The 26,453-nt window shown below is 50.9% G+C and overlaps 3 protein-coding genes across 3 annotated transcripts; all 3 read left to right on the forward strand.

Moving 5' to 3' along the window:
- Window positions 1-4,442: 4,442 nt before the first annotated feature.
- LOC107325815 (keratin, type II cytoskeletal 4-like) lies at window positions 4,443-9,356 on the forward strand. Its single transcript, XM_015887006.3, has 9 exons — window positions 4,443-5,025; window positions 5,588-5,802; window positions 6,860-6,920; window positions 7,312-7,407; window positions 7,486-7,650; window positions 7,764-7,889; window positions 8,037-8,257; window positions 8,519-8,553; window positions 8,632-9,356. Exons 1-9 carry the CDS (start codon window positions 4,522-4,524, stop codon window positions 8,847-8,849), a joined length of 1,641 nt encoding a protein of 546 aa, XP_015742492.2. The 5' UTR covers window positions 4,443-4,521; the 3' UTR covers window positions 8,850-9,356.
- Window positions 9,357-13,437: 4,081 nt separating this feature from the next.
- LOC107325814 (keratin, type II cytoskeletal cochleal-like) lies at window positions 13,438-18,413 on the forward strand. Its single transcript, XM_085534277.1, has 9 exons — window positions 13,438-14,143; window positions 14,721-14,935; window positions 15,164-15,224; window positions 15,454-15,549; window positions 15,704-15,868; window positions 16,318-16,443; window positions 16,623-16,843; window positions 17,289-17,323; window positions 17,431-18,413. Exons 1-9 carry the CDS (start codon window positions 13,523-13,525, stop codon window positions 17,793-17,795), a joined length of 1,905 nt encoding a protein of 634 aa, XP_085390403.1. The 5' UTR covers window positions 13,438-13,522; the 3' UTR covers window positions 17,796-18,413.
- A 3,440-nt stretch (window positions 18,414-21,853) lies between these two features.
- On the forward strand, window positions 21,854-25,970 carry LOC146751530 (keratin, type II cytoskeletal 6C-like). The gene is made up of 9 exons (XM_085534283.1): window positions 21,854-22,461; window positions 22,966-23,180; window positions 23,350-23,410; window positions 23,526-23,621; window positions 23,777-23,941; window positions 24,070-24,195; window positions 24,392-24,612; window positions 24,907-24,941; window positions 25,044-25,970. The coding sequence occupies exons 1-9, from the start codon at window positions 21,952-21,954 to the stop codon at window positions 25,310-25,312; spliced, it is 1,698 nt and encodes a 565-aa protein (XP_085390409.1). The 5' UTR covers window positions 21,854-21,951; the 3' UTR covers window positions 25,313-25,970.
- The last annotated feature ends 483 nt before the right edge of the window (window positions 25,971-26,453 follow it).

Raw genomic sequence — 26,453 nt, forward strand, 5'->3', positions numbered from 1 at the left:
CTCCTCTGACCCAGTTTCACCCCAGTGGGGGCTATCAGGGCACTACTGGGGAGTTAGGGGCAATATTGGGGAATTAAGGGCAATATTGGGGAATTAAGGGCAATATTGGGGAATCGGGGGCATTATTGGGGGAAATAAGGGCACTATTGGGGGAAATAAGGGCGATTTGGGGGTTTTAGAGGCAATATTGGTGTATTAGAGGCAATATTGGGGAAATACAGGAACTGCTGAGGGAATAAAGGCTTTACTTGGGAAATAGGAATAAGATTGAGGAAATAAGGGCAATATGGGGGGTATTAGAGGCAATATTGGGGAATGAAGGGCACTATTGGGGAATGAAGGGCACTATTGGGGAATGAAGGCTGCTGCCAGTGGTGGGGGGCTTGGCTGGGGTGTGCCGGGGGGGGCACTGGGCCAGCAGCAAGCTGGGACCTGCTGATGAGGTTTTGCCTGTAATTAGTGGCAGGGCAGGAGCCGCCCAAAGCTCACTCTCTGTATTTTCACACGCACACCCCTAACGCCCTTCCCAGCCCTTGGGGAAGATTTCCTGGGGGGATTTGGCTCCTTTTGGAGTTCCCCCATCCCAATAGTCCTCCCCCATGTCCCACAGTGTCCTCACAATTTCAGTTGCCCCAAATCCTGGAGGCAAAGCCATGCAGCAGTGCAGCTTCATATCCTCTCATTGATGCAGTGCAGCTGTGCAGCCCCTCTCTGCTCCATATCGGCCCCACTTTGGGGTCTCTGCTCACAGAACAGCAGGTCCTGATCCAGGAGATCTGTCCCCCATTATTGGGGATGCTCACAGTTGGGGCACTGGGCCCCTCTATGGGGCAGTGGCTGAGCTTTGAGCTTTGGAAGTTGCCCACCATTCTCCCTTGGCTCATTCTACACTGCAGCTGGGGCTGCTTTCTGCTACCACCGATGGCCACAAAGCACCCCACGCTGTCACCAAAAGAAAACGGTTGCCCGGATGGATGCCACCGATGGAGGGCCACGGTTCCCAGAAGAAGGTGTTGCCTGTGAGCTATGTTAGCAGCCGGGTATTGCAGGCAGAGCCCGGGGCTCCGCCGTGTGCAATGCAGTGGGGACGGCCCAAGGAGTGCCGCTGTCTTCTGCAATAGGAGCCTTTGATCTCGCTCGGGATCCACCTTGTTATTTCTGCTCGATGATTCCCAGCTCGGGCCCCAGCCCTGCAATTTAACCTGCTTACTAATTGCGAGTCCGCGCTGCTCGACAGAGCGGTGCTTTGCTCTCCAGAATGCATCTTTAGGGTGAAACCGGGTGGATTTGGGCTCTTGTTTTCCACTGTGGGGTGAGGGGTGCTGTGATGTGAGGTTCCATGTAGGGCAGAGGGACACAGACCCTCTCCCTGCCCTCATCCCACCACCACGTATCAAAGCACAGAGCAGCCCCAGGCGCTCTCCTGCCCACTCCGACTCCTTCCTCCCTTTCTTCCTCTTGCTTTGCATCCCAGACCTGGCTCACCCTGGGGGCATGCAGGGACAGCAAGCAGCCAGACTGGAGAGCCCAGTTGCTGCTCCATCCCCTCCCTGCCAGTAGCTTTCTTGGGGCTGTGGGGAGCATCCATGGGTCTGAAGGGCTTCATGTCCCAGCTGCAGCTGGGGGGCTTCCATCACTGCAATCCCTATAGGGTGAGATGCTGAACCGTGCCAGCTCCTGTTGGGATCAGTCATGGAAAGCTAGGAAATAGAATCCAGAGCCTTGATCCAGAGCCTTGATAAAGCCAGGTCCCTAAGTGCTGGTATTCCTGCCTAGGAATGATCCATCCCATCATGGTCACCTCCTGCTCCTCCACAGAACCCCAAAGATGCATCATCTCCATGTCCCCATGAAGAAGAGCCATGGTGGCTCACTGAGTCCGTGGGTCCCAGCCTCACAATGTCACCTCAGGGCACTGGGCATGGCCTCTACCAGTAATGGGGCTCGATGGGAATGAGGAGCTCATTAAAAACAGGGTGGTTGCACACTAATTGGAGCAGTGCTGGGCATTGCTGGGGTGGTGGAACCTCTAGCTCATGATTTCCACCTCTGGGCTCTAGAAGGGCCAGAAAGCAGTCAGCTCTTTGTATCTTCCCATGGGAAGAGCCTCCTGACCTGAGCCTGACTGTTTCCTAAGCTGGGCTGAGCAAAACCTTCATGGGCAAGAACCCAGGGGTTGTCCTCTGTCCCATGGTGGAGGAGTAAGTCCTGCTGGAGGTGGTTGCATGAGGTCATGGTGTTGTGTGGTGGGATGGCATCTGCTGGCTGCTGTTGGGAACCCCCAGGCTTGTGATGGGAACACGTGGCTCTGAACCTGGTGGTGATTTGATTTAGCCTGGTTTTGGATATAGGAAAGGAGCCTGGGGTGCTGTTCTGAAGGACCATCCATGTTGGTTGGCTGTGGAAAGTCTTGTCTCCATTGTATTGTCACAGTCATGGCACTGCTCAGAGTGCCCTGCATCCCCACGTGATCCCACAGCCCCCCAATACCCCACAGCCCCTCATGGCCCTATAGTCCTCCCCAAGCCCACAAAGAAGAAAACAGAATGGAACACAGCAAGGCCACCTACAGGGCAACCCAATGCTCCTCTCAGCAGTGCAGTCGCAGCCCCTTCCCCTCATCTGGCATCTCCCACCCTGAAGGAGTGCTGGCACCTTATGGGCGTAGCAATGCACCCGCTGGGCCCTGTGCTTCTTGGGCAAGCATCCAGATGGGGCTCAGAGCCAGCACTGCATGCCAGGCACCGCTGGCAGAGCCACCCTGGGAGCTGCGCCGGGCTCCAACAGGTTCATTCGGTTTCTCCGCCGGTTGCATAAAGGTGGAGGAGATGCAGCTGCCACCGCCTTTGACAAAGACACCTCAGGGTGTCCCCGGGGAAATGGGGAGCCCAAAGCTCTGCTCAGAGGGTGGTGGCTGTGGGGTGTAGAGCTCAGCAGCTTCTCCACATGGTACAGATCCCCTTTGGGTTGGAAATGGAGAGGTTCAGGAGGAGCAGTGCTCCTTCCATCTTAATTCCTCCTCAGAGATGGTTCATTTCCACTCCTGGACCCAGATTTGCATGATTTCAGGTGAAAAGCAGAGAGGGAACAGGCCCTGACCTGGAACTGGTTCCACAAACCTCTCCCACGAGTGTCTCCAATAAAAGATAATTACAGAGTGCACTGTGTGAAGCTGGCTTTTGTCGTCACGGCTGCAGCTGCACCTTGTGGTTTAGGGGGGGAAGTCTTGCTTTCTTTTCCTTTTAATGGCAGGATAAGCGGGGATCCTCGGTTTGATGGCACCTTCAGACACCTCCGCCAATTAAAATATAAATTAAAAGCAGTTAAGCAATTAAGCTGGATGTGTTAGAACAATGAGAGCGTGCTGACGGGTGGTGGCAGCGTGGACAGAATGTGGCTGATGATGGACCCACAGGGAAGGAACCCAGCAGCCTTTCTACAGTGTTCCTGCAGGAAACACCGCTCCAGCCTTGGTTCCCTTCCACCAGGGAAGGTGGAAGAAGGATCAGAGGGACTTCAAAGCTCCCATGCCCATTTTCTGCCCCTTCTATCCCATAACCATGGAATGGTGTGTGTTGGGAACGCTTTGGAGGTTATCTGTGAAGTCAATGGCTGCTGGATTCTGTCCTGCTCATCCCCAAAGGGTTGTTTGCTTTGTGGGGAACACTGAGACACCTCAAAACACCTCTGGTATTGGCACAATCCCCATTGGGGAACTGGAAACCCTTGACATGGCCAGAGCTTGTTAGCTGGTAATGGCACCTCGACCCTAATGAAGGAAGGTGAAGGTGTAGGGTGAGGGTTATATGGAAACACCGAGATGTTTTGAGCTCTGCAACCCCCTCTGGGCTCAGTAAGCCACAGTCAGAGAGGTCCAACCTTCTAGAAACCCTTCAAGACCTTCTAGAAACACCCTTATTGACACAAAGCTGGTTATAACCCTAAGACTAAGCCTCGCTGGGCTCCCTCCCTCAGTTGTGAAACAGATTTGGCCAAACCGAGTCGAACCGGAGTGGAAAGTTGAACAGGAGTGCATCTGATTGGGAAACCAGGTTTTTGTCCACATTCAGCCAACCAAGCACCTGCCGTGTGGCTCCCAATGAGTAATGGAGCCAAGGCAGGGGTCTCCCTGGAGGGTGTAACACGTCAAGCAGCTTGTAGTGCTTTGTCACTGCCAGAAGAACTATAGAAGGGCCTGTGATGGGTTGACAGCAGCAGCTCAGGAAATCTGATTTGACGATGTGCTTCCAACACCAACAATAGATTTGTTTTACTTTCTGAGCTATCTAGGGAGTGTTTTGAGGCAGGTCATGGGGAAGGCAGAGAGGAGGGGGGGAGGGCATGGTTCCAAGCACACCTAAAACCATTCAAAGAGTAAAAAATCACATCTCCACTCCCCTGACAGCCGGCCAACTCCCTCTGAGCATAAAAAGGGTTGTTCAGGCACCGTGCTTACAGGACAGAGCTTCTTTCGCCTCTGGACACCACTCAGGTCTCCTCTCCTACCACAAACCTCTCACCATGTCTCGTCAGTCATCCGCTTTGAAGAAGGGATTCAGCTCCAGCTCTGCTTGCTTAGGAGGGAAGAACAAGGTCACCTTCAGCACGGTGGCCCGAGGATGCCGGGGACCTGCTGGCAATGCTGGGGGCTTCAGCAGCCGCAGCCTCTATAGCCTAGGAGGGTGCAAGAGCACTGCCCTGGGAGGATTTGGAGCTGGAGGCGTCTGCAGAGGGTTTGGGGCTGGTGGCCCAGGCTTTGGCTATGGTGTTGGCAACGGGATTGGGTTTGGCAGCGGGGCCGGATGCGGCTTCGGTGGTGGTTTTGGTGGCTTCGGTGGAGGGTTTGATGGTGGGGTTGGGGGCTTCAACCAGTGCCCACCGGGCGGCATCAGGGAGGTGACCATCAACCAGAGCCTGCTGACCCCACTCCACCTGGAGATTGATCCCGAGATCCAGAAGGTGCGGACACAGGAGAGGGAGGAGCTGAAGACCCTCAACAACAAATTCGCCTCCTTCATTGATAAGGTAAGAGCTGGGTCTGGGATGAGGCTGAACCTTGTTGGCTTGTGAGATGGGCACAGAGAGAGCAGTGAGCCCAGCTGTGCAGGCAGGAAGGAGGCAGCAGTGTCAGGAGAAGCAATGATCTCAAGGTGTTGGAGGATAGAAGGAATGGGATCCTCGATTTGGAGGCCATAACACTAGTGCTAACCTGGGGGGCCATGAAGCAGCATGCAGAACATCCTCAGAGAAGGTTGCTCCCCTCCACTTGTGGGCCATTGGGTGGTTCATCCCTGTGTTTGTAGCCCAAACTCATCATGAAGGAGAAAGCACTGGAGTGACAGAGCTCAGCACATCTGTTCTATTTAGATCCCATGGGATGGGAGAGGAAAAGTCACCCCCTGTTGTGAGGATGGGTTTCCCATCTCACTAGTGGGACTTTGGGGGAGGATGGGGAGTTTTTGGAGAGGAGCTGAGAACAGACAGAAGGGCTGAACTCATTAAATGTAGGCAGTGCAGGCAAACAAACAACAGAGATGCTTTGAGGAACAGTCTGACTATTCCTCTGCCCACCCCTGTTGTTACACAGGTGAGATTCCTAGAACAGCAGAACAAAGTCCTGGAGACCAAATGGAAGCTCCTGCAGGAGCAAAGCCCCACCACGAGCACCAGGAGCCTGGACCCATATTTCGAAGCCTACATCAATGGGCTGAGGAAGCAGCTGGACGGCCTCTCCAGCGAGAAGATCCAGCTGGAGTCGGAGCTGAAGAGCTTCCAGGACATGGTGGAGGACTTCAAGACCAAGTGCGTGGCTTGTGGTGCTGGCACAGGGCTTGGCAGTGCTGGGCAGCTCTAGGGATGTCCCCAAATCTGGGACCAAATGGATTCATTCTGGATTCACTCCTAGCAATGTCTGAGCTTTGGCTGATTTCACCAGCTGTTTGGAGACCATTTTTTTCTTTGCCACTTCTATTTTGCTTTAAATTCCTTCAGGTAGCAAGTGGTGTTAAAGAATAGGAGTAAAGACTTTGAAAAGTCAGAAAAGGGTGATGGGAATTGGCAGTGTTTCACTTGTTGCAGCCATCAGTGCTATGAGGAAGCTCTGAGCTCTGACAGCAGGTGATGGTTTCTCGAGGTGTGCCCCAGCACTCATTGTTATGTGAACTGCGGTTGTCACCAGTGCAGGATCTTCTGCTGTTTGCCTTTCCCCACTCGAGAATCCGTGCCATTATGATTTAATGAAGCAATTAAGAGCAGTTGCTAAATCCCACTATAATTTCCTCACGGGTTTCCTCATGGATTCCTTACAATAATTTCCTTCATAGTTTGAAGCTTACTTAGATGGTTCTTTGGAACGCTGATGGGAGGGGGATTAATTATTATCCTGATGTGATGAGGTTCATTTGCTCCACCAGAAGAGCAAAGATGGAGAAATGTCTCAGCTGATAAGCTGCAGATAACCCAGATTTGGGAACAACCTGATCCCTCGCCTTGCTCAATTTTTGCTGAGGCCGCAGGATGAGAAGTGATGTGGTTCTGGAGGTGACCTCCATTGCTCCGTGTGGACTTCATTGCAGGGGGTTGGATGGGATGACCATTAAGAAAACCAAACTCCAGCAGTTCCATGTTTGTAAGGTCCTGTGCCATGGCCATGATGGCCAACAGGTCTCCTTATGGAGGCAGCAGAATAGGGAGGTTTGTGATGGGTCCTTCCAGGATGGAGCCCCACTTTTGCTTGGCCACATTCTGCTCACAGCACCTCTGTTTTTGCTGCACCCATTGCTCTGAGGCCAGCAGCCACCAGCAGTGGAGCAGGAGCCAAAATAAACAGAGATTGAATCTCCCTCGTTATCCCCAACAGGTATGAAGAGGAAATCAACAAAAGGACGGCTGCGGAGAATGACTTTGTGCTCCTAAAGAAGGTAAAGCTCTGGGCAGCCCAAGTGTGTGTGAGGAGGACCGAGCACTCACAGGCACAAATTAAAGCCTGCTTTAATTAAACTTGTTCCTTGTTAGAATAAGGAGAGCTGAAGGCAGGAGAACGTCCCATGGCAGAGGGGGTGTCTGATGGGAGTTGCTGCTTCTCCCTGGAGCAAAACGGACACCTTTAAGTGTGTTTTCTAAGCACATTGTCATTTTTGATTACTTTATACAAACTTCTGCCTGGTTCTCAGCAGAGCTTTGCATTGGTGGGGCTCTGATTTAACCCAGGGTACCCAGAGCTGTGTGCTGTGGGAATAGTGCAGCACAACACAGATTTATGGGGATAATAATGCATCAGGGGAAGGCTTTCAGCCCTCATTTCTGCTGTAGGATGTGGATGGTGTCTACATGAACAAAGTGGAGCTTCAGGCCAAGTTGGACTCTCTGGCAGATGAGTTGAACTTCCTGAGGAACCTCTATGAAGCGGTGAGTGAGTGTGCAGCAGAATGGGATGGATGATGGGGAAGGTGTCCTAGGAGGGCTCAATGCTGGTGTAAATTACAGGAGCTGGCCCAGATGCAGAAGACTGTTTCTGACACCTCTGTGGTGCTTTCCATGGACAACAATCGCTGCCTGGACCTGGACAGCATCATTGCTGAGGTGAAGGCACAGTATGAGGAGATCGCCAACCGCAGCAGGATGGAGGCTGAGACCTGGTACCAGAGCAAGGTGAGGGCTGTCTGCATGATGATGGTGGAGCTGAGGGGACTGTATGCTCCTCTTCCTGGTGTGGGGAGATCCAGGGAGACCTCATATGAACTCTTCTGTTCCCTGCCCATCAGTACGAGGAGCTGCAGGCCACTGCAGGAAAACATGGAGACAGTCTGAGGGACACCAAGATTGAGATCTCCGAGCTCAACCGCGTGATCCAGAGGCTGCGGGCTGAGATTGAGAATGTGAAGAAGCAGGTAGGGGTGTTATGTTATGGGGAACGGGTGTGAGATCCTTGTATATCCCCTTGGAGCTGTTTGGGAACTGCTGAGCCAGGTGATGAGAGCACAGAGTGCTACGGTGCTCTCTGCTGAACACACTGCATCCCTGTCCTTGTCCTGCAGTGTGAGACCATACAGAGCTCCATTGCGGATGCTGAGCAGCGTGGTGAGCTGGCCCTGAAGGATGCCAGGGACAAACTGACAGAGCTGGAGACAGCCCTGAAGAAAGCCAAGGCAGACCTGGCCCAGCAGCTGCGTGAGTACCAGGAGCTGATGAACGTCAAGCTGGCCCTGGACATTGAGATTGCGACCTACAGGAAGCTGCTGGAGGGCGAGGAGTGCAGGTGGGTGAGGATATGGATATGGATATGGATATGGATATGGATATGGATATGGATATGGATATGGATATGGATATGGATATGGATATGGATATGGATATGGATATGGATATGGATATGGATGGATCACCTCCATGGGAAGGATGCAGAGCAGTGCATCTTCTGTTAAGATACCAATAGCACTGCCCTCCACCATGGTCCTATGGAGCTTGATGGACCCAAGCTGGTGGTGCGGTGCTGATGCTCCATCTCTTTTCCTTGCAGGATGTCTGGGGAATGCCAGAGCAACGTGAGCATCTGTAAGTACCAGCCAGCCCCTGATCCCTGTGCTCCCTGGCTCAGCCGGTGGTAACTCACACCTTCCCTTGTCCCTACAGCTGTGGTGGGCGGCAGCAGCTCCATAGGAGGTGGATATGGCGGTGGTCTCTGCCTTGGAGGAGGATTCGGCGCTGGGAGGGGCAGCTGCAGCACGGGAGGTGCCGGCTTCTGCTACAGCCTGGGAGGAGGAGGATTCGGCTCCGGTGCGGGCAGCTCCGTCGTGGTGGGTTCCGGCGGCATTCTGAAGAACAGCTCAGTGTCCGCCCGGCGTCCGTAGGGCAGAGAGCTCCCCCCATCCCCGGCTCCCAAAGAAGAAAGGAAGCAGACATCACGACGACCACCACCTCACCGTACCCGTCTGTCGGGCCATGCATCGCCCTCCATTTGGACACCGAAAGTGGGAAAAGAGCAGCAGGCTCCATCCACAGCAGTGACTGAGACGCTCTGCAGAGGGATTGGGAACTTCTTGCTTCACCAACCTCCCCCCTGAGACACCATAAAGCTACTGCACAGAGCTGAGAGCTGGCACTGGAAGGACACCCCATCCCAAAGCCCCCAGCCACAAAGCACAACCCCCCCCCCACAACAAGGGGGAGAAGGGGGGGAGTGGGCTGGACAGCCCTCGAGGTCTCCCATGGGACCCTGATGTGCTGCATTGGTCCCTGTTCTGCTCTCCTCTGTTTGGGCTTTGCATATTGTTCTGATTGTGAGAACCCTCGTGCTTGTTTGCTTAAGCCTTTCTCCTTTGGCATGTGCCATACCCCAATAAACACTAGAGGCAGTACACCCGTGTGGTTTTCTTTCTGGGCGGGCATTTTCATGTTGCAACGAGCCTGCTCTTCTGAGGCCTGAAAGCTGTCCTGACTTTCTCCTGCCCTTTCAGGGACTGCAGTTGGAGATGTCAGCAGGTGCTGCACTCCCATGGGGTCCCCGTGATGGTGTCTGTCTGTAGAGTCATAGGATGTCCCCAGTTGGGTGAAGGAAAGGCTGTCCCACTCTTCCCTGTGCTTGGGGGGGGCTCATGGTGGTCCTTTAGCTCTTCATGACCTACAGCCTGTCATGCCCTATAGACCCTCATGGCCCTATAGTTCCTCTTAGGAGCAGAGGGGCGGCACTGAGATCTGCTCTCTGATGACAGCAACAAGACCTGAGGGGATGGCATAGAGCTTTGTCTTTGGAGGGTCAGGTGGGGGTGAGGGAAAGGCTTTGCCCCAGAGGCTGAAGGGTATGGCACAGGACATGGGCATCACTCTCAGTCTGGCTTTATGTGCTGTGTTGTGGGGCCAGGATTTGGACTCTGAGCCTTGTGGGTCCTTTCCAACATGGAACACTGTATGATTCTTTGATTCTACGATCGGAATCCAACACCAACTCCTCCTCTGCCTGACCACTGGGTGAAGTATGCAGCCTCCACCTCCACCTTCCCACCTCCAAAAGTCCTCATGAGGGTGGAGGTGGGCACCTCCCTCTGTTGGAGCACCCTGCAGGGAATGGGGGAAGGGTGTCTGTCCTCTGTCTGGATTATTATTGTGATTTGCTACTGTTCTGTGTTAGATGGGGCCACGCTTGGGCATGAGGTTCCAGCCTCTGAGGACAGGGAGCATCACACACTGCTGCAGCTCACCCCTCTCCCAGCAGTGAAATATTGCTTACAAGCTGCTAATGTAGAGCCAAAATCGCTCAGTGTGGTTTCACCTCTTGCTCAGGAGACCTTGAGTCACATCCCTGGTCAACCACAGCCGATGAGTCACCGTGCTTCGCTCCCAGCTCCTACAGCTGGAGACATTGCAACCAGCAAAGGCGTGTAGCTGCTTGGATGGGGATGTTGCCTGGGCAATGGTGAATGCTTTGGGAGGTTGCAAAGGGACTTGGGAAGGTGTTGAATGAAAAGACATCACTGCCCTCTGTGTAAGCTTGCCTCCATGATTGACTCTTGACAGGGCTTTGGGATGTGTACAGAGGCTTAAAACAAACAGACACCAGAAAGCATTTTTCTTTTGTTCTTTTGTTTGCAGCAGCAATTAGGGGAGAATTCTCCTGGGCTGGACTGAGTCACAACAGTTTCTGCCTTTTGTTGGAGCTGCAAGAACTTTGCTTGACCTGAAAGAAGCCTTGTTTAATTTCATTGAGCTTGCCCTCCATGTTAATAATCTCTTTTAGAGCATGCTTGCACGAAGGGAGTGCTGAGATGTCAACGATTTAATGAATGTGTGGGGTTTTAGTGCTCAGCTCAGCTTGTCCTCCTGCTCTCCCCAGTTCCATGCAGCTCCTGCGCAAGCACACAAACACTGAGCATCCTCTCCACCACTTCGTGCCATCCTTTAATGGGCACAGCGATGTCACTGAAGACCATTGGATCCTGATCCACATGTTGTGTTTGAGCTCATGATGGTGTCGATACCCAAATCCCTGCCTGATTTCCCAAACTTGGCCGGAGACGTGGCGGTGACTCAATGAGGGTGTTATCTAACCATGTGCTTGGGCCGGGAGCATTGTGCTGACTTAACAAATCTCTTGCTAGGAGCTGCTGGGAAACTGAAACCTCCCAATCACGTTGTCCTGCCTGCAGGAGGAGAAAGGAACCACGCAACCGTGCGTTTGGCAATCCAAAGGGAGGCGAGGGAAGAAATCAGCCTGATGCTAAATGTAGGTGCATGTGCATGGAGGTGATTGCAACGCAACAGCTTTCTGTTCACAGCAGCCTTTAGAACCCTGCTGAGTTTGACTGATACATCATAGAGTCGGAGAGTCATTAAGGTTGGAAAAGACCTCGAAGGTCATCCATTCTAACCATCAACCCATTCCCACCATGCCCACTTGTAGAATCATGAAAGTTGGACAAGACCTCTGGGGTCATATAATCATATAATCATAGAATCATAGAATGACCAAGGTTGGAAAAAGCCTACAAGATCATCCAGTCTGACCATCCATCTATGGATGGAGGTGCTGCTTTGAACCCTCCAAACTTAGAGACAAACCCAAGCAACTAACTGTCCATGGTGTCCCCATGCCACGTGGCTCTGACCCACGCACACTACTGGGAACAAGAACTGAGCCCTGTTCTCCCTGCCCTATAGTGGAGCTGGGAGCTGGATATGCTCCCCGAGCCGTGCCGCGTGCACTGGGGTGGGATGAGCACACCCATAGGGTCAGTCAGGGTTTGGTGGCAGTGCCGGTCTAACCACACATCGAGCACAGCCTGGATGCCCCAGGTGCTTTTGGAAATAGGTGTCTGGGTGATATTTCTGGAGCTATTCAAACAACTGGAGATATCAGGAGTTGCTGGTGTGGATTTTCAAGAAGTGCTTAATTGCCTGTGTCGCATGGGAACTTCGGAGAGTCTCATTAGACAGCACAGTTAGATGCCCAAATAACCACAGAGAGTCTGGGGCTTCAAAATGGCCTCAGTGGCTTTGAAATCGTCACTCTGATTCCTCTACTGCTGGGGACTATGGAAAACTAATGGGGAAAATGAACTGCTCAGTAAAACTTTGGTATATGAGAGAAGAAATGTTTGGTAACCGGGTTTTCATAAGGAAAAGTTGTAGGATAAATAAAATCACAGAATTGTTTGAGTTGGAAGGGAGCCTTCAAAGTCATCTGGTCCAACTCCCCAGTGCACGGTGCTTGCTCAGTGGTATTTCTGCAAGTTTATCTTGTAAACTAAATCCTCCTTGCTACCAACATAAAAAAAAAATGAGTATTTCGGTAAACTTCCACCTTTCTAAAATCCTGCTTTAGGTAAGCTAAAAAAAAAGATACCCTCCCATGTTCATAACAGAGGGCTCAACACAGCTCACCACTCTACCTGTCTGCCAAAGATATATTTGCATATAAATGCCAAAGGAAGCCAGGTAGTTGAAAAGCATGTGTTTCCTCCAGTGAAAGTTATTGTGCGCTCTGTTCTCTCCATTTTATGTGTCTACAAACAAGGTGAGCTGTTTAGCATCCTCTGCCTCGCTAATTGCATGTCAGCAGTTGCAGCACGCATTATGTGGGCAGCTCGTTTTGCATGCCTCCTTCTCTCCGCCTGTTCTCAGGGCCGTCCGCCTGTCTGTCCGCACTTCCCTCGGTAGCAGCTGACTTGCTGAGGTTTTCCCTGGCTCTTCTCATGGTCAGTCACTTCCTGAAGCCTTTGGAGAGCCCTAAGGAGGTTTCCCATTGGCATTTCTCCATGGATGTGGAGGCTGTCTTGTCACAAAGGCTGCACACTTGTGTTCAGTAAGAGCTTCACCCGACAGCAGGTGAATTTCCAACTCCAGCCATTGCCACGGCATCTCCACTCCAGTAGGGTTTTATTTATCAAAAAGATGCAAAGCCTCATCAAAATGCAATTTGCTGAGCCCTGGCTCTGGATTGAGAAACTACTTCTCAAAGCCAAAGGCAATTTTCCACGTAGAAGAGAAGGCTAAGGGTGTAACATAGGTGTGTTTTGGGAATTGTGTAAGCTGCGCTACAATTTGGCATGAGCCGCAGCGCTTGCCTGCCATGGGGCTTTGGAGTCAAAGATGAAAATAAAGATAAACGTAAGCAGGGAAACAACCACAATGGATGAAAGGTGAAAAAAAGCCACGTCTGTCACAGCGGGACTGTTAGTGCGCCGCAGGACTACATGGTTTCTTAGTCAGAGTGCTGCCCTTTGGTAGACATGGTTGTATCTTTTTTAATTTTCTTCTGCATTATAGGGTGTGTTTCTGGGTAGGGTCAATGTTTGGCAAATTGAAGATGAAAATCTGTAAACCACGCCAAGCTGATGAAGACAGCAACTGTCTCCTCCTTCACGCCCATGCAAACCCAGCCCACCTCCAGAAACAGATAAAAGAGTGCATCAACTGCCCTCGAGTCAGAGGGACTTCCTTCCCTTCTCCTTGCACGCATCTTCTCACCGCCCAGCTCCATTCATCCTCCTCTTCCTCTTGATCTTGACTCCACTTGGAAGAAGCAGCCATGTCTCGGCAGTCTGTCTGCAGAAGCTTTGGGGGAGGGAGCAGAAGGGGCTACAGCTCTTGCTCCGCCATCGGCGGTGGCTTTGGAGGAGGTGGTGGCAGAAGCAGGAGCAGCTACAGCTCGTTCTCTGTGTCCAGGGGATATGGATATGGAGGTGGTGGACGTTGTGGAGGCTTTGGCAGCAGGAGCCTCCATAACATGGGGAGCAGCGGAAGGATTTCCATGGGTGGATGCTACGGCGGTGGAGGTTATGGAGGCAGAATGGGTGGCTTTGGTGGAGGCTACGGAGGGCTAGGAAGCTATGGAGGAGGAATGGGTGGAGGAATGGGCGGCTTTGGTGGAGGAATGGGTGGTGGTGGTGGTGGAATGGGCGGCTTTGGTGGAGGAATGGGTGGCTATGGTGGAGGAATGGGTGGTGGAGGAATGGGTGGCTATGGTGGCCCAAGCTTTGGCTTTGGTGGCCCTGGTAGAGGTGGCCCTGGCATTCAGCCCGTGCAGGTCGACCCAACCCTGCTACAGCCAGTCCATGTTGAGATCGACCCCCAGATCCAGCAAGTGAAAAACCAGGAGAAGGAGCAGATCAAGACTCTTAACAATCAGTTTGCCTCCTTCATTGACAAGGTGAGGGAGTGAGACTGGGATTAATTAAGGGCAAAAATTCAGAGGAGATGCCAAGCTCTGCAGAAACTTCCTTTTTGAGCTAAATATGGGCAGGTTAAGGTGCTCAAGAAGAGCTTTTTCTCAAGTACTGCTAAGGAAAAGATGAGAATCTCTCTTCCAGATGAGATCAAAGCTGTATCTTCAGGGCTTTAATCTAGCCTGTTGCACCAGGTTCACCTAATAGGTTATTCCTGCAAGGCTAAACGCCTCCAAACTTCAGGTTTCACTTCTGCACTCTTCCCTTTCCAAACTCCCTCCTATTTAATTATTCACAAGTGTAGGGTTGTTTTTCTTATTTTCCCTCTCTTGGTTTTCAAATATGCAATCTTTATTTCGGACTAGAAAACTAATGTTTCTAGGCTACCTGCTATATGGGAATGTGTTGGAGTTGGTGCTGCACCCTTGACTTGAACATGACTTGGACATTTCCTCCTTTCCCTCATCTTGCAATTGACTCAACAACAGCCTCTGGCATAATGACACAAAGAGCTGACCACTCTTTGTGCATGGTCTGCATCCTCCACGTGTTGGCTTTCAGGTGCGCTTCCTGGAGCAGCAGAACAAGGTTCTGTCCACCAAGTGGGAGCTCCTGCAGCAACAAGGGCCCTCAGGACCCAGAAAGAACCTGGATGTCATCTTTGAGAGCTACATCCAGAACCTGAGACGGCAGCTGGACTCAATTCTGGCACAGAGAGGACAGCTGGAATCTGAGCTGCAGAACATGCAGCAATACGTTGAGGATTACAAAAACAAGTAAGTGCAGAGATGAGAACATGGAGAGCAATGCAAGCAGCTGGCAGCAATGGTAGCCTGTACCTTGCTGGTTACTTTGCTTCACGTTTGTTCACTTTGTGGTAATTATGAATGTAGGTTTGTCAGTCTAAATATTATAGTCGTTCTTATTTTGCATTTCTTTTTGGCTTTGTGTGGCCTTAGGCAAGAATATTCAGGAAACTCAGCTTGTATTTTAACTTTCCATAGGTATGAGGAAGAGATCAACAGGCGCACAACAGCTGAGAACGAGTTTGTGGTGCTCAAGAAGGTGAGTCATGGGCACAGCTTGATTGCTTGAATGCTAAGCTTTGCCTGGGCTTTGGGGGGATTTCTTCTTGGGTGGGAAATCCAAAGGAGATTGTGGGGTCCGTAGGCTGCTCTTTGAAGTTTCTTCTTTCTTGTATGTCTGAGTAATGCTATCAGAGCTGTTGCTATTAGCACTGAGCAGATGCTGTGGTTACTATTGTTTCCAAGAGGAAATGTGATCTTTCCTGTAGGATGTGGACACTGCCTACATGGCCAAGGTGGAGTTGGAAGCCAAGGTGGGAGCTCTGACAGATCAAATTAACTTCCTGAGGGCCATCTATGAGGAGGTAGGAGCCTTTCCTGGGCTGGGATGTATCAGGGGTGAAGAGGGGAGATGTGGCTCAGGTCCATGCAGGTGGACAGGTGCCCATTGGGATGATGTGGAGCATCCCTTGGGTTCCTCTGCTTTCAAGCTCAGGTTTATTCTTGTGTTGGTTACAGGAACTGGCTCAGATGCAGACAATCAGCCGGGACTTGTCTGTGGTGGTGTCTATGGACAACAACCGGCACCTGGACATGGACAGCATCATCGAGGAGGTCAGACGTCAGTATGAGCAGATTGCCCAGAGCAGCAGAGCTGAAGCTGAGGCTTGGTACCAGAGCCAGGTGAGCTGGGAAGCCCTTGAGGGAGCCTGCAAGGGAGCTGGAGATTGCAGATGAATCATGTGAGGTCTGGAGCTTGTACAAGGAAGTCACAGGGAAAGTTCTGACTCTCTCTTTATAACAAGTACAGTATCTCACTGTGGAGAACCGTGCAAGCCTTTCAATAAATATGACCTCCAGCATAAGTTAGCTAGGAAATGTCGGGACAAAGTAGCTTTCTAGAATACAAATAATGGTTGTTAGTGTAACTAAAATCTATCTCAGAGTTCAGAAATGAGATAAACAATAGTAACTGAGTCTCAGTTACATGCTTCACATTGAGGTGAGCATAAAAGTTGTAGTGACCATCAAGATGGGTTCTTTTAGCAGCACATTAACTAGAAAAGCAGACAAGTCTTGGCGAGGCATTAGGAATGATTCACTGAAGGTTTGCTTTGTGTCTGTTCCATCAGTATGAACAACTGCAGAGCACAGCTGGGATGCACGGGGACAGCCTGCGCAACACCAAGATTGAGATCCAGGAGCTGACCAGGAATATCCAGCGGCTGCGTGCTGAGATTGAGAGCGTGAAGAAGCAGGTAGGGATGAAGGGCTCAAATGTTGGCTTTAGACTGTGGGACTAAACTGGGTTCTTTGATTCTACTACTATTGGCTTTGTGGAGTGTTGTCTTTTATCCTTGATCCTTCCAGTTTGGGTTTGAGGACTGGTGGCAGGGGACAAAATGTGATCTGAGGAGCTACCTTTCTTCTTCCTCAGAACCAGCAGGTGCAGGCAGCTATTGCTGAGGCTGAGGAGAGGGGTGAAATGGCTCTGAAGGATGCCAGGGTGAAACTGGAAGAGCTGGAAAGTGCTCTGAGCAAAGACAAGGAGGAGCTGGCTCGCCTGCTGAAGGAGTACCAGGAGCTGCTGAACATCAAGATTGCCCTGGATGTGGAGATTGCCATGTACAGGAAGCTGCTGGAGGGAGAGGAGAACAGGTAGAGCATTTCACCTTTGACTGACGGGGGGTCTTGCTATTTGGGAGGTATCCCTCAAATTTTGGGGTCATAGTGCCATCTCAAATTGTGTTTCCCAGTAAAAAAAAAGGTTGATTTGCCATTTGTACTCTGGATTATGTTTGAGGTTATCAGGATGGGCAACTTGCGACCAATTCCTTCCAATTTATTCATACATCAGCTTTATTCTGGCATATGCAAGTGTCATAAAGAACTTGAGGTTTGGAAGAACCTCACTATGAACAGGGATTATCAGTGCTACCCTCCTTAAATACTTTAGTGATACCAGCATATGTGAAACAGGAATAAATAGTCAACAAAAGTAAAGAAAATCTCTTAAGGGTGTGATGGTTTAATAAAAATAAACATATTAAGGATTTAAGGTGACTCATTGGGTAACAGAAATGTACACATTTTTATTTTGCAGGTTGTGCAACGATGGAATGTCCAACGTCAATGTCTGTAAGTATGCTTAGGTTGAGAAGTTTGGTGGGCTGTTGAGTCGTGGGCTGAGTCTCAACTGAGAAAACCTTCTGTTGTCCCATGTGTAACCTCTGCATCTCTTCCAGCTGTGGTAGGCAGGACCACCATCTCTGGAGGCAGAGGAGGCATGGGAGGAGGATTTGGAGGCAGCAGCATGGGAGGAGGATTTGGAGGCAGCAGCATGGGAGGAGGATTTGGAGGCAGCGGAATGGGAGGAGGATTCGGAGGCAGTGGAATGGGAGGAGGAATGGGATCCGGAGGTGGATTTGGAGGTGGAAGCTCTGGTGGCAGCTGTGGAATGGGAGGAGGAATGTACAGCGGAGGCTTCTCCTCTGGAAGTGGAAGGATGTGCGGCTCTGGGGGTGGCAACTTCAGCTCTGGTGGGGGATCCTCCTCCATGCGGAGATGCGTCACAACCACCTCCGTCAAGTCTTCAGGAGTGAGGTTCTGAGCCCTGACGACCGACTGAGAAAGAAACAAAGCATCTCCTCCCTTCCCCTGGCAGCAGCCCAGCCTCCTTAAATCCATCTCCGGTACCCCACCATGAAACAAACTGTGTCTGTCACGGCCAGCATGAGCCAGCTGGTCTACCTGGCTCATCCCCAGTACGGGAGCCTGGTGGCCGTGACACACTGCTCAGCAGCCTCCTACTCATTGAAGAAATAACAGCGTGAGCAAAGTCTCACCCGTGGATACCCCGTACGGAGAGCTGATTTCAAGGAGGAACCGCTCTGCCTTCCTTGCTGCGTTGTACATTTCTGGCTGCCCTGTGGCAAATGTGTATAAAACCACTCTTTCTTCCTCTGTCCTGATGGCCGTAGCCCTGGGGTGCTTCTGCATGCAGTACATCCTGTTGCTTCCATTCACTTGTGTCATGGGTGGTGGTACACAAGGGTCAAACAGGACTCCTTCTGTGGCCGCAGGTGCCCAGAGGACTTTATCTAAAGAGAATCAAGCTTGCTCTTGTGTGCCAGGCCCCCAGTGACATGGAGCAAGATGTACTGTCCCCACTTCCCTTCTTCTTCTGTTTGGGATGTTGCCATTCTCAATAAATTGCAGAGAACATTCACTATGTCTTGTTGTCATTGCTTTGGAAGTTACTTCTCAGCAGAGTGGCCATTGCCATGGGGGAAGTAATGTGGTTGCCTTGAGCTTATGGAGCTCTCAGGCATTGGGTTTGTGTGGTGTCAGGGGTTTGGGTCCCTTGTAGCTCAATGTATTCTACAATTCGGTGATTCAGTTCCCCTTGACTTCTATAGGTTATAGCACTGCCTGAAATCATGAGGCCACATAGGAGGGGCTCTGGATGCTCAGTCCTCAAATGAGCAGTAGATGGGTGCAGCCAGGGAGCCCAGAATAGAGGAGTGCTGGAGTCTGGGGAAATGTGGGTAGGTCCTCATATAATCCTACCCTGGGAATCACCATTTCCACTGCAGACATCATCACTTACTGTGTAATTAAACTATCCAGAGACAATGGATTTAACCATGCCATAATCTAGGGCTCAGTCTTTATGCAGAGTAATGCACTCGTTACTGTTGTACTCATGGCACAGCTCACCGCTGCGTTCTGGTGACACAGAAACAGACCTAAGAAAGGAGTTTATTTGTCTCTTTGTCTTCATAATCATCAGGAGGAAGACAGCCATAAACACCAGTAGTGTTTAAGATCAGCAGCGCCTCCTGCTCTCCACTTTACAAGCACTGGGAAGATGAGGGGCTGGGGAGGGATGGTCAGCATGGACCAAGGGGAACCTCATCCCAATGGGATGTCTGAGAAGTTGGGACAGTCTCTCAGTGTGTCTGCATTATAGTGAGAGTGAGTGGGAGAGGTTGGGACTAGCTGGAGGGGATGGGGAGCAGGGTGGGCAGAACGCTGATGTGTTTGATCTGAGCTGGGTTCCAGCTCATGCACCTCAAGCAGAGATCAAAGAGACAGAAACCGCTCTCAGTAGTGGTGTGGGAGTCCCACAGCAACTTGCTGGGAGCTGCTGTGTCCCCAGAGTGGGTCAGGAGGTGCAGCCCTCTGACAAGACCAACTCCAGGCCATGGGAAAAGGCTGTGGGGTCTTCAGAGGGGTCTTCTCGTCCCTTGGAGCAGTGGGGGAGTTGGGTAACGCAGTTCTGTTTGTCCCCAGAAGAAGAAGATGGGAAGGCAACGCCTCTGAGCATCTGGGCCTTTGCCAAGAGCACTTTGGGTTTGGCTTGGTGAAGAGTCAGCGGCTTTGGTGCCTAATTTTAGCTCTGTTTCTTTTCGGTCTCATCATCTGAGTGAGGAACCCTGGTGGTATCTCTGTCTGTGCTGCCTCCGCAGCTTTGTGCCAGTATCTTCTGTCTGTGCAGGACCCAAAGCTGTCTGTTGGTGAGGTCTGCATCTGGGTTCAGCATCAGCTTCTCATCCAAGTCTGGGCTTTGCTTTGTGTGGACATCTGTGCTGTGCATGGCTCCTTGTGTAAGAGATCTGAAGGGATTGCTGGAGCCCAGGCTGCCTATCGAGTTTCACCTGGAGGAGGCTGATGCGACTCCAGCTCTGCTATAATCTTCCCATCTTGTCTGGAGACGTCAGAGTGACTCAATCTTGGGCGTCTTATCTGGATGAGTTGAGCGTGGTCAGCATCCAGGCATTTGGCTGAGTGAGCACATTTCCCCCAGTTGTGGAGCTGCTGTGTGGGATGTTACAAGCCGCTCGTGCTGCCACCTGAGAAAAGCATCTTCCAATGGCTTTTGGCAGCGTGGAGGGAGGCCATGAGCAGACACAACCTGCTTTTTCCCAACCAAACCCCAAGCTCCCCTTCATTTCTCTGGGATTGTCCTTATCTGTCCTGGGGACACCAACCAAGGAAGAAGACCATTCTCTTGGAAGGCAAAATGTCCTTGTCCCAGTGTTGGGATGGTGCTCGTTCTCCAGCTGTAGCCTGTGGCATTGGGCAAGCTGCAGACAGCTGGAGAAGCCTTGGCCAACATTGCTTTAATCCCTTGGGTGTGCCATTCCTCACTCTCCCCATTCTCTGAAGTTATTGGTGCCCAGCATCCTCCCTCCCAGTGACGTTCAAAGGTATTTACAGCTCTGATTCCTGTAGCTACTCTGTGGGCTGATTTTCCCAAGTCTTTGAAGTGCCTGTGGCTGAAGGCTGATACCTGTGATACTTTCAAACACTTCATTGCCCAAGTCTTACGAGAGATCCTGAGTTTTCAAACATAAATTGTTCATTCGACACTGGAAGCTCATACATAGTATATTCATGACTGAAATGCTCAGAGTGCTGCATAATGTATTTCCTTTGACATATATTGGTTTCTTTTTTTGGAGTATAGCATTAGGAATTTTGTTTTTATGTTTATACTCACAACTAAAATGATACCCCGAAGGCATCAGCACGATGTCTATCAGATGAATTTCCTATTTCAGAGCCAGATACCTTGAAGCAGCTGCTTGCGTCTGAAAAATTTCATTTCTCTAAAGTTAATTTAGTCTTCCCACCAAAGATTCATCTGATCTTATGTGTCTTTGCTGTAGCTCTTAAACATTCATCATGTACATCGCAATACTGTAGCTCTACTTCTGAAGGCATCCGAGCTTCTTCAACCTTCTCATTGCCCCTTATTTGGGAGTGATCAAGATGATGATCTCAGCTTGATCCTTTGCCAATTTAAGTGAAAAATGCTACTTTCTCAAGCCATGCTTTTCCCTGCCTGTATTTTTCTGCTGTATTTCTTCCTTCGGTCATCATTACCACTTACAGTGTTGGAAGGGTCCTTCCATTCCTCTGCAGGTTCATCAGTCCTTGTGCCCATCAGAAAAGCAAACGGAAGGAGCTCAGCCATCCCCATTCTCTTCCTCCTTCTGCTCTGGTTCTTGGTGTCTCAGAGCTCAGGTGCTGGAAGAAATGTTCTCAGGGAGTTTTCCCCTGGAGAAGGCACTCCCATCCCCAGCAATGGGGATAAGCCTGCTCTTTGGAGAAGAACTAAGCACCTCCTTTTTGGATAATAAAGAAATGCTGACCTTTGTCAAATGTTAATGTGTGGTATTCTTGCTTTACACCACGAAACTGCTTCTTGGAAAACCATCAGCAGTTTTCCACATAAGTAGGAGATTCGGGGTGTGCTTGGGGGAATTGTGAAAGCCTCACTCTTGCTGATTTCCACCAAAATGCTTGCCTGACACTGAGCCTCAACGCAAGAGATCTGAATCCAGATAAACCCAGAAATTGTTAAGAACGGATGGAAAGGTGGGAGGAGGGAAGAACATGACTACATCGCTGTAAAATATATTTTTCCAGATGACACAAAGATATGAGAGTCCACTTACTCACTGAATCCTGTTCCAATGCTCTTGCTCTTTTATTCTCTTCTGCATCGCAAAGCGTATTTCTGGGTGGAGTCAACAATTTGGCAAAAATCTGTTAACCGCACCAAGCTGATGAAGACAGTAAATTTGTTTCCTCTTCACACCCATGTAGACCCAGCCCACCTCTAGAAACAGATAAAAGGGAATGCCTGGAGCCGTGGAGCCAGAGAAGACTGTGCACGCTTCTCTCCGCATCCATCCCCAGCAGCACAGCACCGTTGGTCTTCCTACTCTGCTCAACTCCTCTTGGAAGAAGCAGCCATGTCCCGGCAGTCCGTCTGCAGAAGCTTTGGAGGTGGCAGCAGAAGGGGCTACAGCTCTTGCTCTGCTGTTGGAGGTGGCTTTGGAGGAAATGGGGGCAGAAGCAGGATCAGCTACAGCTCATTCTCCACATCCCGGGGAAATGGAGGTGGCGGACGCTGTGGAGGTTTCAGCAGCAGAAGCCTCCATAACATGGGTGGCAGCGGAAGGATTTCCATGGGTGGCTCTTATGGCGGTGGATATGGATGTAGAATTGTTGGCCTTGGTGGAGGCTATGGAGGAGGATTTGGCAGCATTGGAGGAGGTGTAATTGGTGGAGGAGTAGGCAGCTTTGGTGGCCCTGTGAGAGGTGGCCCTGGGTTCCCTGGAGGCATCCAACCGGTGCAGGTTGACCCAACTCTTCTGCGGCCGGTCCATGTTGACATTGACCCTCAGATTCAACAAGTGAAGTGCCAGGAGAAGGAGCAGATCAAGACCCTTAACAACCAATTTGCCTCCTTCATTGACAAGGTGAGAGGATGAAACCACAACTCTTTGGGAATGGGGACTGTGGGGAATTCTTATGGGATGGGAAGATGGAAGAATCATGCTTCTCAGCTCCATGTTGGAAGGTCTGGAAAGCAAGCATTGTTCTTCTCATTGATTCCTCTTCAATGAGGAGAATGAGAGTTCATTCACTAGAATAAAAAGAATGAAAGATCTAGCACTACAGCAAATTAATACTTGGCAAAATTGGCAGTTGGGAATAGAAGTAATCCGTTCACCTGGGATCTAAATCCTCTTACAGGTATTAAACAAAAGAGAAAAAAACGTAGTAGAAAAGAAGTCAAATTACTGTATAATTGAAGGAAAAGAGGATAAAAAAGGGAGGAAACAGGCTTTAAAATTTGTGGTTCTGTTGGTCATTGGAGAAATGATTCCCTTGGCTTCCACAAGAAGAAGGAGGTCTGAGGAGGCTGATGTCCCCCAGGATCCCAAGGTGAAGGTCTCACACAACCCTCTGTGGGCTTTCAGGTGCGCTTCCTGGAGCAGCAGAACAAGGTTCTGTCCACTAAGTGGGAGCTGCTGCAGCAACAAGGGCCCGCGGGACCCAGGAAGAACCTGGATGTCATCTTTGAGAACTACATCCAGAACCTGAGGAGGAGGTTGGAGTCTCTGATGGGACAGAGGGGAGAGCTGGAATCCGAACTGCAGAACATGCGTCAATATGTGGAAGATTACAAAACCAAGTAAGTGCAGAGATGGAGAAAGCAAAAAGACAGGAGAGTTGAGGCAGCATGCATGTCTCCAATGTCTGCCTATTGCTCCAGGAGCTCTCCAGGAGTAGGACAGTGGTTCTGTAGGGGAAGAGCTCGATGAGCTGTGCAGGGGACTCATCTGGCTTGTCTTCTATCACAGGTATGAGGAAGAGATCAACAGGCGCACTGCTGCTGAGAATGAGTTTGTGGTGCTGAAGAAGGTGAGTGCAGGGGACAGGTTGGCAGGAGGTTGGGATGAGGCAGCTCTGGGACAGAAGGCTTCAGGTGGGAGGCAGTGGGAAGAAGCCATGGTCTGGAATGAGATCTTTCTTGTAGGATGTGGACTGTGCCTACATGACCAAGGTGGAGTTGGAAGCCAAGGTGGGAGCTCTGACTGATGAGATCAGCTTCCTGAGGTGCATCTATGAGGAGGTAGGAGCCTTTCCTGGGCTGGTCTGGATTAAGGGTGAGGAGGGGAGATGTGGCTTAGGATCTTGCATGTGGACGGATGCCCATGGGGATGTGTGTGGAGCATCCCTTGGGTTCCTCTGCTACTGTGCTCAGGTTTACTGCCATGTTGTTTGCAGGAACTGGCTCAGATGCAGACAATCAGCCGAGACTTGTCTGTGGTGGTGTCTATGGACAACAACCGGCACCTGGATCTGGACAGCATCATCGAGGAGGTCAGACGTCAGTATGAGCAGATTGCCCAGAACAGCCGTGCTGAAGCTGAGGCTTGGTACCAGAGCAGGGTGAGCTGGGGAGAGCCATGGCAGCTGGGATGTCCTCTTGTTGCCAGATGTCTCTGTGCCATGGGGCAAGGGGACTTTTGGGTTCTGGGTAGGCTGTCTCATGGAGTTTTCAATGCCTGTGTTATCAGTATGAGGAGCTGCAGAGCACAGCTGGAAGGCACGGGGACAGCCTGCGCAACACCAAGATTGAGATCCAAGAACTGACCAGGAATGTCCAGCGACTGCGTGCTGAGATTGAGAGCGTGAAGAAGCAGGTAGAGATAAAGGGTGTCTCACTGGATGCCTGCATCAGGTTCAAATGTTGACTGCAGGCAGTGGGATAAAACTGTTTTCTTCAGCTATCAATACTGACTTTGTAGAGCATTTTCTTTCAACCCCTCCATTCTGGGTTTGAGGACTGGCAGTAGGGGACAAAATGTGATCTAAGGGAATGCCCTTCTCCTTCCTCAGAACCAGCAGCTGCAGGCAGCTATTGCTGAGGCTGAGGAGAGAGGTGAGATGGCCCTGAAAGATGCTAGGAGGAAACTGGAGGAGCTGGAATGTGCCCTGAGCAAGGACAAGGAGGAGCTGGCTCGCCTGCTGAAGGAGTACCAGGAGCTGCTGAACATCAAGATTGCCCTGGATGTGGAAATTGCCATGTATAGGAAGTTGCTGGAGGGAGAGGAGAACAGGTGAGTCTTGATGCTGTCCTACCCTAACCAAGGTAGGGTATAGGGTTAGGACATCCCTAACCTTGGGATGAGCTGAGTGTTCATCATCTCTCTGTCCATAGAATTGGGGTCACATTTACTGTATTTCAAGTTTTTATGATTAAAATATAAGTGAGGTGTTCAGAGGAACTGTGTCCTAATGTTACTGATGGGCATTAAAAGAAGCAGCAAATCAATGAAGCACCTTGGTGACTAAACTGACCTGATGAACTCTATTGCATTGCATTGAAATCTTGTGTTCCTCTCCCTGCACAGGCTCTGTGGAGACAACCCATCCAACGTCAATGTGTGTAAGTAGCTGTGCATCCTTTTTGCACAATGATTTCTCCCATGTTTGGCTGGAAGTCCCAGGTTGCTCCTTGGCACACAGTGATCCTCTCCTTCTTTTGCAGCTGTGGTCGGCAGAACCACCATTGCTGGAGGCAGAGCTGGAGGCTTTGGTGCCGGCAATGGCATGGGAGGAGGAGTCTGCACAGTTGGAGGAGGAAGCATCATCGGGGGCAGCTGTGGAGTGGGAGGAGGAGTGTACAATGGGGGCTTCTCCTCCGGGAGTGGGAGGATGTGTGGCTCTGGAGGTGGCACCTTCATTCCCACAGGAGCATCCTCGGTCCGGAGATGTGTCACCACCACAACGGTGAAATCTTCGGGCATGAAGTACTGAGCCCCAACCTCAGTACAGCCAAGGAAAGAAGCATCGCCCGCCTCCAGCCTGTGGCACATCCCCTCACTCCCAGACCCAGAATCCTGCAAAGAAACGAAGCATCTCGTCTCCTCCCCGGAGGCAAACAGCAGCAGAACACCACCCTCTTGGCACAGCTGCTCCTCTCCCTGCTCCACCAGTCTCCAGGGATGAAACATTTATGGCCCCAATAGGAAATATCTCCCTCGGGGTTACCCGTCACCAGAGAGTTCATCCAAGAGCCCTCCCTCCCTCGTGCCAGGCTGGCTGAGCAGAAGCGTGAGCGGATCTGCTCTTTCCTTTCCCTTCTGAGGTCTCTTTTTCAATGGCCATGTTCTCCTTTGCGTATCCCGCGTGTCCTGCATGTTGCCCACATGCTTGTTTCAGCTGTATGCATGGAAGCAGAAGAAATGTGGCAATGCCCCATAGTCAGGCTTAGGAGTGAGAAGCAGATTTCCAGAGGATTCAGCATTTTTCATGTTTTATAGGTTTATGTTGCTCTTCTCCTTCACAGCTGACGTGTGCATGGCCCTGTTGCAATCCTTCTGCTACTGGAATGTTACTGCCTTGCTGCTTTCTACCAACACCCCTCCCCCTGAGTTCTTTCATTACCAATAAACTGCAGACAGGTGAAAAGATATTTCTGTGTTGTGTCATTAAATGCTACCCAGGGGAGGGTCCCAAGGGGACGTGGATGTTGCTCCTTGCTGTAGCAATGGCAACAAAGCAGTGCAGAGTGGGGTCTGTCCTGCAGTACAAATCACATCAAATGGGGGCATGGTGGGGACATGCAGCAGGTGGCACTCAGAGCTCCCCAGGCTAAGAGATGCCCAGATGAGGGGAGGAGGAGGAGGATGGGCCTTCGTCTTCCTTACAGAGCCATGTGGCATCTGGAATTCCAACAAGATGTGCTGGAGACCTCAGTAGGGGATGTATTCCACATCTGGTTGCCCTCCACTTCCACAGCTGTTTGTCCTCCACTTTCAAGGCTGGGTGTCCTCCACTTCCACAGCTTGATGTCCTTTATTTCCATGGGAAGATCCTTTGGCCAGACGTGGTGTGAGGGCGAGCAGCACCATCTGTCTGACATGCAGGGCTCTTACACAGTGAATGGCATCACCTG

The sequence above is a fragment of the Coturnix japonica genome, unplaced genomic scaffold (assembly GCF_054131305.1).
Source record: "Coturnix japonica strain WE unplaced genomic scaffold, WE-NBRP24 Scf080, whole genome shotgun sequence".
NCBI lineage: Eukaryota > Metazoa > Chordata > Aves > Galliformes > Phasianidae > Coturnix > Coturnix japonica.